We start from the raw sequence: 15,766 nt of genomic DNA, 5'->3' as shown, positions 1-15,766 counted from the left end.
AAACAAGCAATGTTTTGACAGCACAAAGAAACACATTGTTTAAATTTCTCAGGGCAATAAATCTACAAATGGCTTACTCATTGTTCTCTCAGCATATTAAAACGGGACAGGAGTACTCATGAAAAAAATTACACATTTCAGCTTGAAATAACATTTACACCGAAAATTACACTTAGCAAATACATTGCAGCTGTCTAAATTCTGAGGCATCTGTACCAACACAAGCAGTGCACAAATATCCTGCTTGAGCAGACCACCCAGCATCTCTGCATTACCATGACGATCAGGGTCATGTTGGTGGGTCCAAGTGCTTCCAGGGTCTCCGGTTCATTGGTGGGTCGGCGATAGTGGAAGGTGGTTCCTGCGATGTCAAAGCGTCGTGGAGTGTCGATGGTCAGCTTGCCGTTGATGAAGTACTGATCCCCCTTGCTCTTCAACACTGTGGTTATCATGGAAAGGGTTAATAATCAACATGCCTCAATACACAGCAGACTCTTCAACGTGAAAAAAAGACAAATTAACTGTTAATTTACAGGCTTTTCATGCTCTGACTAACCCCAGGGTTTGGGTACACCTTGAACCCTTGGTTAAATAAAGTTTGACACTTATAAAAAGGAAGTTGGAACTGTTAAGTCTGGCACCACAATTTGGGGATAATGCCACAAAGCTTCACTAACCAAAGTATAAAATACTATACAGAGTTGTTTTAGCAAAAGGCATCTAATCAAACTCATAAAGCCCCTAAGGGCTATGGGAAAAATATAAAAAAAGGAAGGGAAAGTTTTGTGTTCCCCCAAGAAACTTTGAGTTTGCTCACAAAAGCATTTAAATATGATGGAAGATTGTTTCCGACATGGAATAAAAAAGTAAAAAACTTTTTTTCTAAGAATCGAGAGATATAAAGTCACAAAAGATGCAATTGGATGTTATAAAGTCAGAATATTTTTTCCCTCAGAATTGGACTTTAAAACTAGCAATTGCGAGTTAATCTCACAATTCTGAGAGAAGTCGTCAGAATTGCGAGGTATAAACTCACAATTCGGACTTTATTTCTCGCAATTGCAAGTTTATATGCCACAATTCTGACATTATAACTTGCAATTGCGATAACGCAATTGGAAAAAAGTCAGAATTGTGAGATAAAAAGTCGCAATTCTCTTTAAAAAAAAATTGTATTCCGTGACGGAAACAAGCTTCCATGGCTTTTCCTCCCAATTAATACTATTACATCACCAGTTTAGCGTTCCACTTTGTGAGAAAACTCAAAACTGATTGAAATAATATGAGATGGGAGGAAAAACTATATTTCTATGCTTTTGCAAAGCAAATGTTTTGTGAGCGAATGCAATAATCTCATAAATACACAAATATTAACCAAAGGTTCACAAAAGCACATTTGTAAAATCTGGAAACCTGACTACTCAAGATTAATTACTAGCCCAGGGTGAAGTATGAATGAACAGTGTAAAACATTGAACAAGATAACTCTGGGTAAATGACCATGGGTTAACAATTTAAAAATTTGAAAAGGCACAAGTAATCTTAGCTGAGCCATGAGGCACAATAAAGCCCTCTCAGATTATGCTTGCAATTCAGCGGGGAAGCTCTTTACAGAATCTACTAACTCCAACAGTTTATTAGTTCCTCTGAGAGGCTCATATTTGAGTAAAACCATGAAAAATATTGTCTCACCCAAGTAATTGTTAGAGACGTTGAGCTCTTGGATGTGTATGAATACAGATCCTTTGGGGATTCTGACCACCTCCTCATAACCTAAGAGAGAGTGGACACACGCACGGACACACACACACACACACACACACACACACACACACACACTTATTCATAGCAAGAGAACAATGCAGTTAGTGGTGCTTCACTGAGAGTGACTGTGATGGGATATGCAGAGGTTTGAGATTCCGAATGAATTCCTGGGCAACGTCTCTCAGTTCTGCTGCCCAACACACGTGTTTAAGGCCAGATTCCACCACAAGCTTGCAAACAACTTCAGCCTCTGACAAATGAGTAAAAAAAGAAAAGAGCCAAACAAATTTTTCCATACAGTCCTGCCACCGACATAGATTTTGTTGTCAAGAGTCAGGAGGCAATGTGGTGAAGACTGTTCAACAACATAATAAATCATCAACTAAGAATGGAATTCCTAAAGAATTTACTGATTCTGGTTCTGATTCATATAAATGATTTTCTTTCCCTAAAGATTTAATAAGAGATTTTTATACTACTTTTGAGGAAGATATATAAATAAGAAAAGCAATTCTTATTGCATTTATTTCTCTCAATATTCAGTTGCCAAATGCAGCACAAAGGTGGTATTGCTTCATATATATAATTTTTCATATTAATACATAAAATAATATATAGTATACTGTATATTTTAATGAGGCGGCTAAAATAAATGAGATCCAATAATTGGTCTGAACTAAATTAAATAAAAAGTACATTAAAAATACTAAAAGCAAATTAATTTGCTCTTTCATGTTTATAATACTTCTCATCATAATACATTAATCATGCTTTTTGGAGTCATGATGAAATGACTGAGTCAGATTATCAGATTAATTCTGTTATAATTCCAACTGACTCATACATGTTTTTGATTCACTAAATACAACAGGTTCAATAGTCAATTGTTCGGGAATTGAATTAGTTGTGCAGGACGCACCATTATTTATATATATATATATATATATATATATATATTAGGGGTGCAACAATATATCTTGTCACAATATATCGCAATTAGGGCTGTCAATCGATTAAAATTTTTAATCGATTAATCGCATGATTGTCGTGAGTTAACTCTTGATTAATCGCATTTAATCGCACATTTTTTTATTTGTTCTAAATATACCTTAAATTAATACTTTTCAAGTTTGTAATACTCTAATCAACGTGGGCATGGATAAATATAGATGCTTTATGCAAATGTATGTTTATTATTGAAACCATAGTCAATATAGAGCATGAAGACGAGACATGTTTCAAAGGTCATAGATGTTTTTTCAAAGAACTTGTTCATGTCTATTAGACATGTAGAAAGAACAAAGAAATACCATGTTCCCATTACTTCTCTTTCTTTGCACTGATCAATTTACTAACAAAAAAAGTTTAGATTTTTGCATGACAGGGCAGTCAAATGTACATTTAGCATTTATTATTACATTGTAGTTTGTCTCTCTCTGTGCCCATTTTGATGAAGCTAAATTCTCAATAAAACTGTTTTCATTGGTATATTTTACTGTTTCTGTTGTCAAACAACGGAATGAATTTGAAATGGTGACTGAAACGCGACACATAAACAGCTCTCCTTTCCAAGACGTTAATCTGCACAAAAATTCTGATAATCGAGCCGTCGTCTGATGAAATCAAATACACATAAGCTAAAGACAATATCCGTGTATATTTGTAAAATTAGAGAAGCAACATAATATCTGTTTAACTGAATTAAAGCGCTGCTCCTCCGCACGAGACGCAGAGAGAGAGAGAGAGAGAGAGAGAGAGAGAGAGAGGCGCGCGCGCGTGCTGAGAGAGCAGTACCGGCGGTACCGGTAGATTCTCAGAAACTAAATAAGGTTTGGGCGCTTTGTTGAAGGAAAAAAAATCGCTAAAGGGGTCTGCAATGTCGCTAAGTTGCCAACACTGTGTATCTCCATTTCTCCAACTAGGGGTTGGGCCACGGGTCAAACAGAAAATATGCGCTGCGTTAATCGCCCGTTAAAAAAATGAGTGCCGTTAATATGATTTTGCGTTAACGCTTTATTAACGCGCTAACTTTGACAGCCCTAATCGCAATACAAAAATGCAACAATATGTATTGTAGATAGTAACAGTATGTATTGTACAGTATATAGTTCACCCAAAATAAAATTTCTGTGTGAGGAAAAAATTCAAGTTTTCAGTTTTAGTGTCAGAACTACATTAAACAGTGCTATATATAATGTTGAATTTAATGTATAATAATGCAGTCGGGGAATATTTGTGGGTCCTGATAATGCCAAATGTCTTATGTTACCAGTAAAAAAGTGGCCTACATTATTTTAAATATATCTAGTCAGGGACAGAGTGCAAGCGTATTTGTCTGAAATAATTCTGTATTTTCAGATTCAGAATCATGAATATTTTTATTCTGGTGTCGCCATTGTCCTGTGCATTAGGTTATCAGCACCAAGTCCAAGCCTATTGATTTACACCCACAAATGTAACACCAAATTTTGCATTTTAATCAACAGTACATTTTTTGTTAACCTTTTACTATATGTCTTGGAGTATCGCAATAATATCATATCGTGAGTTCAGTATCTTGAAATGTATCGAATCGTGACATGAGGGTATCGTTACACCCCTAATATATATGCATGCATATTCAAGAACTGCTTTACAGAATCAAAAGTTATGAAAACCTTTTAAATGAATGGAACTGGTTCTGAATAAGAATATACTAGAGTACTCATATCCGCACACACACACACACACACACATATACACAGAGAGAGAGAAGCAGGCAGACAAGAACCACTAGTAATCATTTGTGTGGTTTTGGTCACACAATGACTGGAAGCTTCTCTTTTATTGACCACATTTTAAATAAACTGTTTCTTTGTGTCTAAATTGTGTTTGTACCCTCAAGAACCCTGAACTCACAAATACAGCCAGAGCCAAGAATAGCCTATCATCTCAGCCTCGGCTAGCCACTGCGGTCAATGTTTTCCCGCTGCCCGCCCAGGGAGTGGCCCACTACAGTTCCTGCAGCTGAGAATAACCTTCAGTCCAGCACAGAGCCAGCAGCCTGCCATTCAACACACCACCCACACCAAACCGGCTCACATTCAAACCTCTGCTATCTTCTAAAACAGCATCACAACCCTTCCACAGAATTTCAGTGTCATATACCTGTTCATTAGATCAGTGTTGATGGCTGGTTGTGACATCATGTTATGGTAATGATTTAGGTCATGAATATTAATTAGGTTGTGCAGATGTGGCTAGATAACCCATTGTACCATGTATTAATATTCAAGAGCCAAGACTTCACCGTAGCAGGTCTCTACCACAGTACACACTCTAGACTCTCATATCACCAAACACCAGATATTTACATGCAAAATTATTTCAAACAGTAACTAGATCAACTAGAGCTCTTCTTTAGTCAGCATACTGGGAAAGAGTTTGGTCACTCTTTACAATGCCCTTTTATTTAAGCAATTAACATACACTACTGTTAAAAGGTTTGAGGTTGGTCAGATTTGTTATGTTTTTGAAAAGTCTCTTATGCTCACCAAGGCTGCAGTTAACTGACCAAAAACACAGTAAAAACTGTAATATTGTGAAATATTATTGCAATTTCAAAAAAAGCTTTCTATTTTATTCTATTTTAAAATGTAATTTATACCTGTGATGGCAAAGCTGAATTTTCAGCATCCTTACTCCAGTCTTCAGTGTCACATGATACTTCAGAAATCATCCTAATATACTTATTTGGTGTTCGCATTTGTTATTTCTAGATCAATTTTGAAAATGCTGCTTAATATTTTTGTGAAAACCAAGATTCAGTTTTTTCAGATCACTCCCGTTTCTCACTAAACCCTCATCCTGACTGAAGAGTGTCTGTTTCAGAACAGACTATAGGAAGGAATTTTGCATGGCTCAGATCCTGTATCCCAGTGTTTATGACTTGGGCCTTGCATGTGAACAGGTAATTATGAAACGCCTTTTCAGAACGTCTGGAATCCCTGAGCACCCCTCAACATCAAGGCAGCTGTCCAACACATATCTGACCTGAAGCACGATGTTCACTTACACACATTTTTTGAGTTTCCATAAAGGGATTTTAAAACACATTCTCTAAACACATCTAAAGTCTGAAGAGGGCCATCGACAGAAATTTAGGGCCCCTTTACTGTTTATCACTCTTTGTTCCTTAACTTTTTTAAGAATAAAATGTAAAAATGAATATGGCCTGGTGGAGAATGTACACTGATATATGTTGATATTGCGTTATGTTGATATGTGTGTGGACAGAACAACAGTACCAGTAATGACTTTTACACTGTTACAAAATAATTAGATTTCAACTTTATATTTAATCAAAGAATTCTGAATACAATGTATCACAGTTTCCATAAAAATATTGAGCAGCACGAGTGTTTTCAACATTGATAATAATAAGAAATGTTTCTTAAGCACCAAATCAGCATGTTAGAATAATTTCTATAAAAACAATTTTTTTTAATGTTTCCAAACCTTTGACAGGTACAGTAGTTATCTTATTTCTTGCATTTTGTTTTCATATTCTCTTATTTCTATGTATTTTATCCTTAGCCTGCAGATTTCATTTCTCTCATGCCTACTGTACTTTGTAAACACTGTTTTAAAAGGTGCTATAAAAATAACATTTTACTTGTCGTTTACTGTAAACTCATTTTTGCACTCTACCATTAAACTGCTTTTGGCCTCCATCTCCATCCTTCCTTTTCTTGTACAGTGAGCTGATTTTCATTTAGTTCTTGACATGCTCAATGAATACTCGCGTCTGTTCAGTGTCAGAACATGGCGCAAAGCGATCAGATTATTTTTTAAAGAGAGGGTGGAGGGTGGTTTGAAACATTAAAACAACTTGCAACACATTTGTGGATTTTTTTTTATAGTGAAATACATTAAATTAATTATACTAGAAGAACTGCAAAACCTTTCCCACTTTTTCACACCATTTACTATGATCCAATCTCAAAGTGCAAGTTCGTTTTAACATTTTCCAGTTCATGACATCAATAGCTAATTGAGAAGCGTGTTTACTGACAACTCTCTGGACGCAGGCTGAGAAAGTGCTAACTGGAGAACAGGAAAGAAGAATTATCAGGGGTTTTAAAGAGGTTGGTGTGGGCCACTGAAGGAAGGAGCAACAGTCTCCCTTATGTCCTGGACAATCCAGTTCAATTGGACTTCTGGGTTAGATCCAGGCCTCAAAATACTCCCCCAGACACCAGAGGAACTTGCCAAGGCTGCTCCCAGTACCTCAAAGCATGTCACACACACATTTCTGCGGTTTGAGGGGGGGGCTACTCAATTCAGGCACCAGGCTTGTGTTACTTCAGTTAATAAGAGAAATAGCAGTCTCACATGTGCATTTGCAAGCTTCACTTAACCATTAACAGAAAAATATATATATTATCCATCTTCTAAAAGATACTAAGGGGAAATTTACTGAGAATAAATTTGTGCCTCTTTATCGCATTGTTTATTTGCACATGATTTTCGCATTGCTTTAGCCCCTGAAAATCAAGCAATGGCACAAACGCTACTACAAAAATGAATCCTAATTAATTTCTGCTCCCATGATCACTAGAAAATGTACACAAACATCCCTTTTAGGGGCCATTCACACGGCACTGCTTTCAACTAAAAACGGAAAACTTTTCATCCGTTTTGACCATTCATTTATATGACAATGGCGTTTTGGGGGCCTGAAAACTCAAACATTTGAAAACGATACCGTTATCAAGAATTTGTGAAATAGGGACTGTTTTGACAACGTTGTCACCTGTACACAAAAAACAAAAAAGAAACAACTTTGTGTAAACGTACCCTTAAATAACCCTTTCTATAGGCGGAAAGTGTGATGTATTGAAATCAACATGAACTGCTGTTCACAACTCATTTTATTTCCATAACGTGACATATTTCTAATTGATGCAAAGAGAAAATGTGCTTAGAGTGTGCAGTTATTGTATTACCAATGTTTCGGCACAAAAAGTAGCCTTTGTCAAGGTATAACAGAAAAATGTATGAAAATAATTTTTTTTTTCATTTTTATTCATCAGGAAATGATAATGAATGAGTTTACGAAGACAACGCCTAAATAGCTTTGGAATGTTGATTCATGTGATCTATAGTGACGTCAGCAGAAAAGCAAAGTTGTTTCAGAGTAAAGCAAGTTTTTATTTCTGTGGATTTACAGTTGGTGTTAAAATATGATTCCCTATGTTAAACTAAATCATCAATGATGGAATTGAGCCCAGAAATAAATGATTTTAGCTCTATTCAAGGCTGAGGAACAATATTTTAGCACCCAACTCTGTGCTGAATTGAGCTTTAGTTTAACATAAGGTGATCATATTTTAACACCAGCTGTAAATCCACAGCAATAGATACTTTACCTCTGTCAATAGAAAAGCTGTTTTTACTGAATCTATCCCATCGAGGGCTTATATTTTAACACCTAAAACATTATTTCACAAGACTGTTTGTCTGAAACGAAATTGTCTGTGGAAACTTTTCAACAACCAGGTCCTCAGTGAGAGAAATGGTATTTCAGCAATGCTTCTTTTGCACATATTGTTACATATCGTTCCAGTTCAAACTGAAGTGCACACACTCTGTACCTCCTTCAGACAAGGAGTCATTGAAGACCCCCTCGATGATCTGGCAGCTGCTCCCATCTCCTCCACAAGTACGGCAGCGATCTTCCCGAACATCCGAGCCAAGAATCCGGTCACAGCCCACATGCTGCATGCAGATACATACACATATTTAGAGATTAAGGCAAAAGTCACAATGAAGAAAAAGAATGTAAAATGTGAAGATATTACACTACATAATGTACTTTGCATTTGTGTCATTGTCTGTGCAAATTTAAATGAAGCAATATTAAAATGCATGCTGTGTATTAAGCTGATCCCATATAGAGTTTGCTGATTTTCAACCCCGATATAGACCTTATCCACCAGAGAAACGAGGGCGCCGCCATCTTTAGAATATTGTCTTTTAACTTGCGTTTTTGCGGTCGCTCTGTATATTTCTATGGCGCTGCTGTACAGGAGTAATTAGCTTTTGAAGTGGATTTACTTAATGTAAAGTTAACGAAAGTTATCATGAGGACTGTAATGTTTAAAGCAGATGACTTAACAAATGTCAGTCGACCGGGAAGATTTTAAAACGAGCCGTTCATTAATAAACACGCAAAATCGATGTGAAAATACAGACCGGAAGTCAAAAGACAACGAGCGCAGCGCTGAAAAGGGGCGGGGCTACATAAGGTCTATACTGTGATTGCAGTATTTAAATTGATTCTTTCCATTTGAAGTCTTCTAAAAATACTGTTAGTGCATTCATATTTTCAGTTTTACCACTGATAGCAAGTAACCTGTCTCAACTTCAATTTACTGTAAGTTATTAGTCATATCTTATTTGCAAAACTGCAAATGCAGAACAAAACATTCAAATAAGTATAAAACATTCTTTGTTATCAGAGTAATGAGGCATATCTCAATACAAATTAACACATTTGTAAAACTATTTTCTATGCTCTATTTAATAAATTATGCTTGGTTTAAAAATTATCAACTTTACATCACTTACAGACAAACAGTGTATCAGGAAAAGGGTAAAATAAAACATTAGGGATAGCATAGACTTCTTGCTCGAACTGAAAATGGCAGAACAACCAGAAGCTGTAATATAACTGATAAAGAGTTAAAATTTCAAAATAAAAGTTTTTTTTCCCCAAAGTTTTCCCTCATATTTTAGTCAACAGTAATTAGCACTATGACTCCAGACCCCATGAAATCCCCAATGACAAGGGGCAGAAATTCAGCTTTTCACCGAGAAACAATTTTAGTCTTTTCCTACTTTTATGATTTTATTGTGCTTTTGTATTCTTTTTGAAATTTGAAAGCTTGAGTTTCCATTCACTGTAATTGCATAGAAAAAGACCAGTAAAAAAGACCAGTAAAAAGACCTTTAATATTTCTTCTTTTCTATAACACAGAAGAAATTAAGTCATAGGCTCGGATGATTGTAACAAATTTAACTAATCGCACGTGTTAACACGTTACTTTTGACAACCATAATACACTGATGTATAATCTTGAGAGCAATCCCAGAACTTGAGACATCACAATCCATTTAAATTGACATTGTGCAAAGCCAAGCAGGTTTCTCCAGAGGGGCCAAATCTGCACAAAAACAGGCCATTGATGAAGAAACCGAAGAGTCTCTGCTGTCAGGATCTAAAAGGTAACACAAAATGAACTCAGTAACCAGCAGACTAGAAACTGCTTGATACTTTCCAAATCCAGGCCTGTGCAACTTCACAAAAATCCCACTAAAGCTCCAAAGACTTTTGTTGACCTGGCCTAGATTCCATAACCTGCAAATGTGTGACCTATTTTCTCAAACCAACAATGGTAAGTCAGTGGCCGCTCAGAGAAGGCAGGGCATGTCCTGTGCTGGACCCAACAGAGCCGAGCTTCGAGACACGTGGTTCCACGGGCTCTTTTAATGCCTTGTGCTTCAAAGCTCTTGCTTTCATAATCAAACCCTTATTGTTTGGAAGCTAAGCCACCATGAGGTTGCAAACACTACTTTGATTTCTCCCCCTGCCGTTCTCCGGTTTTTATATGCACCATAAATAAGAAAGCCGAGAGAATGAGTGAGGAAAGGAGATGGAGGAAGAGAGGAAAGAGAGGAGGAAAGGAAAGAAATGGAGAAATGGTGAGAGTTGACGAAGGGGAGGGTGGGAGAAGTCGCTGTGATCATGTTCAGCTGCGTGCGCTGAGGACAGATGGATCTGGGGGGGGGGTCACTGAGTTCTTGCAGCATTTAGGGCAGAGCAGAACAGGGCTGGACTGAACTGAACTGTTGATAAAAACAACCACAGGTCTGGACAACAGCGCAAAGATAAACCAGCCCAACTCACTCCAAAGTAGCACATTCAGCCTGTCCTGTGCAGTACAACAAAATGAAACACTAAATAAAATACACTACAGATGGCATTATGAAACATGCTAATAAACAGCATTTTAAGGCTGTTTTCACACTTTGTTTGATCCAAACCGGAATTTAATTTCACCTCTCTCACCCCGCTGGGCTATTTTCACATTCTACTTTTGAATAAGAAGGGTAATCATCAAAGTGAGTACCACCATGAGTACTAGCGGCATATGTTTACCACAGTAACTAGCTAACGACTCCGAAGAGAATATGCCAACATTAATTGTTATATTCATGTTTTTATTGCTTTAAATGTTGTACCAAAACATTATAAGGAATGACACTACCGTTTAGTATTACCAAAGGTCATGAAATCTGAGACAAGCTATGATAAATGCATTACACTACAATGTGAGCACTATACTAAGCATACATGAGGCAATAGATGCAAATTCAGGGCACTGCTGGGCAGTTGGGCCAGTAAGTTTGGCAGGTGCTGCCACAAAAATAATTATTCATTTATTTATGAAAACTTAAAGGATTAGTTTAAGTTTAAACTAAACTTAAAGTTTAAGTTTTAAACTTTAACTTTAAAGTTACCCCCCCCCCACAAATTAAAATTATATAATTAATTACTCTATTACCCTCATGTCGTTCCAAACCCATAAGGCTTTTGTTCATCTTCAGAACACAAATGGAGATCTTTTCAATCAAATCTGAGAGATTTCTGTTCCTCCATTGACAGCCTAAGCAACTATCACTTTCAAGCCCCAGAAAGGTAGTAAAGACATCATTAAAGTAATCCATGTGACTCCAATGGTTTGTCCTCAATTTTATGAAGTGATGCGAGTGCTTTGTTTGCGCAAAAAAAAAACAATTTACCACTTTATTTACAAAATATTAACCTGCAAAGTGCGTTTATTGTTGTGTGAATGCGCGTTGGAGATTATTATAGTAGTAGTAGTGGTGGTAGTAGTAGTAAAGAACAATGAAAATATAAATAAATTGATCATTCTTTTTGTGGCGGTTATCTATCAAAATTATTATTATTGTTAATAATTATTTAATAAAATATTTTTTCTTTATAATTTACAGGAAATTATACAGCTACTAGTGCAAAATGTCCGTGCAAAATCCGTTTTTGTGTGTGTTTTTAGTAATTGTTGCTTTGGTGTGTTTGAGTGCTCATTGTTACTATTACACAGCAAAAGTTCAGTGACATTTTTATTTGTGCATGGTAGAAAACGCACAATGAACTCAGAGAAAACGCTATGCTTGAGCAAACAGTTTGTGAATAGGCAACTACAAATGATGCCTGTGAAAGAGACTGTGAACGCATTGAATAGGATATGTTTAGTTGGTGAATAGCATAGGCTACTATTACACAGTAGCGATAACGTTAAGTGCACCAGAATGAATTATAATATTCAGAAGTAAACAGCATAGCTGACTTACAGATTCAGTTAACATCCACAAATGAATAAGCGCGTCGATTCAGGGAGCAGTGCAAAGTGCCCGTGCAAAATCAGTTTTTGTGTGTGTTTTTAGTAATTGTTGGTTTGGTGTATTTGAGTGCTCATTGTTACAATTACACAGCAAAAGTTCAGTGACATTTTTATTTGTGCATGGTAGAAAGCAAATACTGATACTGACATAATGACATACAATAAATGTGGAAAATTGAACTACACGATTGAGGGAGCAGGCTACACAGTGAACTCCGAGAAAACGCTACTTAAGCTCCGCCGCTTTCTTTTTTTTGTGCTTTTCTGGTCCTGGGCTGTGCTCACTCAGTGTGCAGTGTGAGAAGGGGAGTGGCCAGCGGCTAGAATGGCAAAAGCCAGTGTGTGCTTCATCGATATATATTTAACAATAATCCAATAATCCAATAATTTTAATTCTAATCCAAACAACGTCAAACTTGGCACTGCACTTACTCATGCCCGTAGTAAGACACCTGTCAAGTTTGAAATCCATCGGACTAACGGTTCGAGAGATATGCGAATCACACACACACACACACACACACACACACACACACACAGAAAGACGTTCCCGTAATTTATAGATAGATATAATATACAGAAGTAAACAGCGTAGGTGACTTACAGATTCAGTTAACATCCACAAATGAATAAGCGCAACGATTCAGGGAGCAAGCTACACCATGAACTCGACAATTCAGGGAGCAGGCTACACAGTGAACTCGACAATTCAGGGAGCAGGCTACACAGTGAACTCCGAAAAAATGCTACGCTTGAGCAAACAGTTTGTGAATAGGTTACTACAAATGATGGCTGTGAATAAAATATAATATTCAGTAGTAAACAGTGTAGCTGACAGAGTGTTTATGTCAGAATGTTTATTTTTAAACCACAACCTTCTAAGTGCTTCTTTTACCGATATGTTTAACGATATCTTTAGCATTTCTAAAACAAACAACGTCAAATTTGGCACTGCACTTACTCGTGCCCGTAGCGAGACACCTGTCAAGTTTGAAATCCATCGGACTAACGGTTCGAGGGATATGCGAATAACAGACATACAGACAGACATACTGACAGGCAGACAGATGTTTCTGTAATTTATAGATAGATAATGTGACTGGGAAACAATGGCATATGAGGCAAAAAAATTACTGATTGGTTTGTAGTTTTCAACACATTCTTTCTGATACTTTTAAGACTGTTTCAGACTGATTTTAAGTCACTTTTGCAAATTTGACAAAATCATATCTATGTTAGTCAGCTAACTGGCCAAAATTCTCTCACATCAGCCTCAGGACAGCAGGCTATGCTTATTGTTGAGCCTGGAGTTATATTCTGTAAAATCACTTTCCCTCCTACCAAACGATACTGAACTCTAATGTCTAATAAGCTGTAGTGTTAAAGCATCCTTAATAGATAGAAAAAAATGTGACGAGGTAGCAATGGAGTCTTACCATTTCCGAGCTCTATGGATTCTCCATATCACTACAATAATGTGCTGATAGATTGGTGGATTTATACGTCAATCACCAAAAGAGGGAGTTTTTCTCTTCTGTTGTCTCCCGCTTTGGCAGAAGTTCAAAGCCATCCAAAAACGACAATTGGAAAAGCATATCATACGAACCCTGCCATTTGAAAACTCCGATATGTATACTTGAAGAAAAGTGTGTGTTACTGTCTCACCTTACACTCGCCATTAACACAAACGTCCAGAGAGTCGTCCCTGCAGGGTGTGCCGTCCACCACAGCTGGAGCGCGCTCAGTGTAGAAGTTATAGCCCTCTGCCAGGCAGTTCAGCGAGCATGACTTCACCCCACCTGCAGCCAAAACGTGCAAAACATCACACCTCAATGATCATGAGCCATTTAACATGTTACATACTTATAAAAAGAGCTGGAGATATACAAAGTTGAACGTCTCGAAGTACACTAGACTACATCCCATAGGAAAGACTAAGGAGACTAGCTATGCTAATGATGCAGAAACCTCAGCTTAAACTGACTGATGTATCCTTCCTCATGAGCATCACAGGACGTCATAAAATCTACAAGGCTCTTATGTAAGAAAACATTGTTACATACGGTACACAATGTGAGACGAACTAATGCTAACGCCATTACGCTCTTGTTGCTTGTATAGAACTGACTCCTCATGTGTTATGCATTGTTAACTTTACACAACGGCAAAACAAACCTAAAAACAAACTGCTGGCAAATTCGCTCCTCGGTTTAATGTGCTTCTAACAATGGGGACACATGAACGGCGTATTTCATGAAGCCAAACGGAGATTTATAACTATACTAACTCTGCGGGACGGCCGCCAGCACTCTGTAGAGTTCCATGGCTGCATGTGGTATTTTAATGAGCTTGTGGGGTTTATGTAAGTTAGTTTATTCTTCCACTGCTGTCACATCCTTGAGTAGCAGAAAGGGGGTCCGGGGCACATTTTAGATGATTTGCTTAAGATAAAGCAGCTGAAACGCACATACAACACACTGGCTTTATTCCCCTGTCTCCTCTGTAATGGCCCTACAAATTTGCGAAACAGTAAATAAAGCACATTGGAGGGGAAAACAACCTCTCTCAGCACATTCCCTGAGAGACAAAGAAGAAATCACACAACTCATCTGACGGACAAGGAAGAAAGAGAGAGGAGACACAGGCTGTGTCTCAAAGCTGATGTTATGGTTCCATGGAAGCCTGTTTCCTTGGGAGGTACATGATCATTCAAAAGTTTGGGAAGTCTTTTAGGCTCCCCAAGGCTGCATTTATTTGATTAAAAATACAGTAAAAACAGTTATATTGTGAAATATTATTACAATTTAAAATAACTGTTCTCCACTTTAACAATTTAAAATGTAATTTATTTCTATGATGGTAAAGCTGAATTTTCAGCAGCCATTACTTTCATCTTCAGTGTCACAAGATCCTTCAGAAATCATTCTAATATGCTGATTTTCTGCTCAAGAAACATTTATTCTTATCATTAATGTTTAAAATAGTTATTCTGCTTAATATTTTTGTGGAAACCAATTATTGAATAGAAAGTTCAAAATAACAACATTTATTTGAAACAGAAATCATTTGTCACATTATATATGTCTTTAATTAATTAAAAAAACGTACTGACCTCAAACTTTTGAACAGATGTGTACCCTCACTAGTACACTAGTCAATTTCTTAGGTCAGCTTGTATATGTAGATTGTATTTATTTTGTTTATCTATTCGATTTTTCTTCCAGACATATATTTTTTAATCTTGATATTTTGAGACGCGATCCTTTAATTAGCATGCTAATAGCTAATCATTTTCACAGTAAAAAAAAAACTTTCTAAAAAGCTGCATTTTTAGGATGCCACTTCCAGTCAACAATAATTTTGTTAATTATATGTACGCTGCATTCTCTTCCATAACTCTATACAGCTGTTTCTGGAAGCAAGGACGCATCTTATATAAACGCCCCCTAAGAAATGGGGTGAGGTGAACCTGAATCAGCCTAACTATCTAGTCATTCTATTATTCGATTAGTTGACTAGCAACCCAGGGACTA

General features: G+C 36.9%; 1 protein-coding gene across 2 annotated transcripts in view; it reads right to left on the bottom strand.

Moving 5' to 3' along the window:
- The window catches only part of adamts10 (ADAM metallopeptidase with thrombospondin type 1 motif, 10), a 61,664-nt gene that overhangs the window by 8,148 nt on the left and 37,750 nt on the right, over nucleotides 1–15,766 (bottom strand). For both annotated transcript variants that reach the window (XM_084087526.1, XM_084087525.1), the window contains 4 exons: nucleotides 13,899–14,032; nucleotides 8,400–8,523; nucleotides 1,693–1,773; nucleotides 276–439 (listed from right to left, as the gene is read on the bottom strand). In XM_084087526.1, the coding sequence (XP_083943652.1) occupies nucleotides 276–439; nucleotides 1,693–1,773; nucleotides 8,400–8,523; nucleotides 13,899–14,032 (503 nt within the window). The remainder of the gene's footprint in view (nucleotides 1–275; nucleotides 440–1,692; nucleotides 1,774–8,399; nucleotides 8,524–13,898; nucleotides 14,033–15,766) is intronic.

The sequence above is a fragment of the Abramis brama genome (genome assembly GCF_963993115.1).
Source record: "Abramis brama genome assembly, chromosome: 16".
NCBI lineage: Eukaryota > Metazoa > Chordata > Actinopteri > Cypriniformes > Leuciscidae > Abramis > Abramis brama.
Note: the sequence above shows the minus strand (reverse complement) of the source record. Positions and strands in the feature narration are given on the sequence as shown.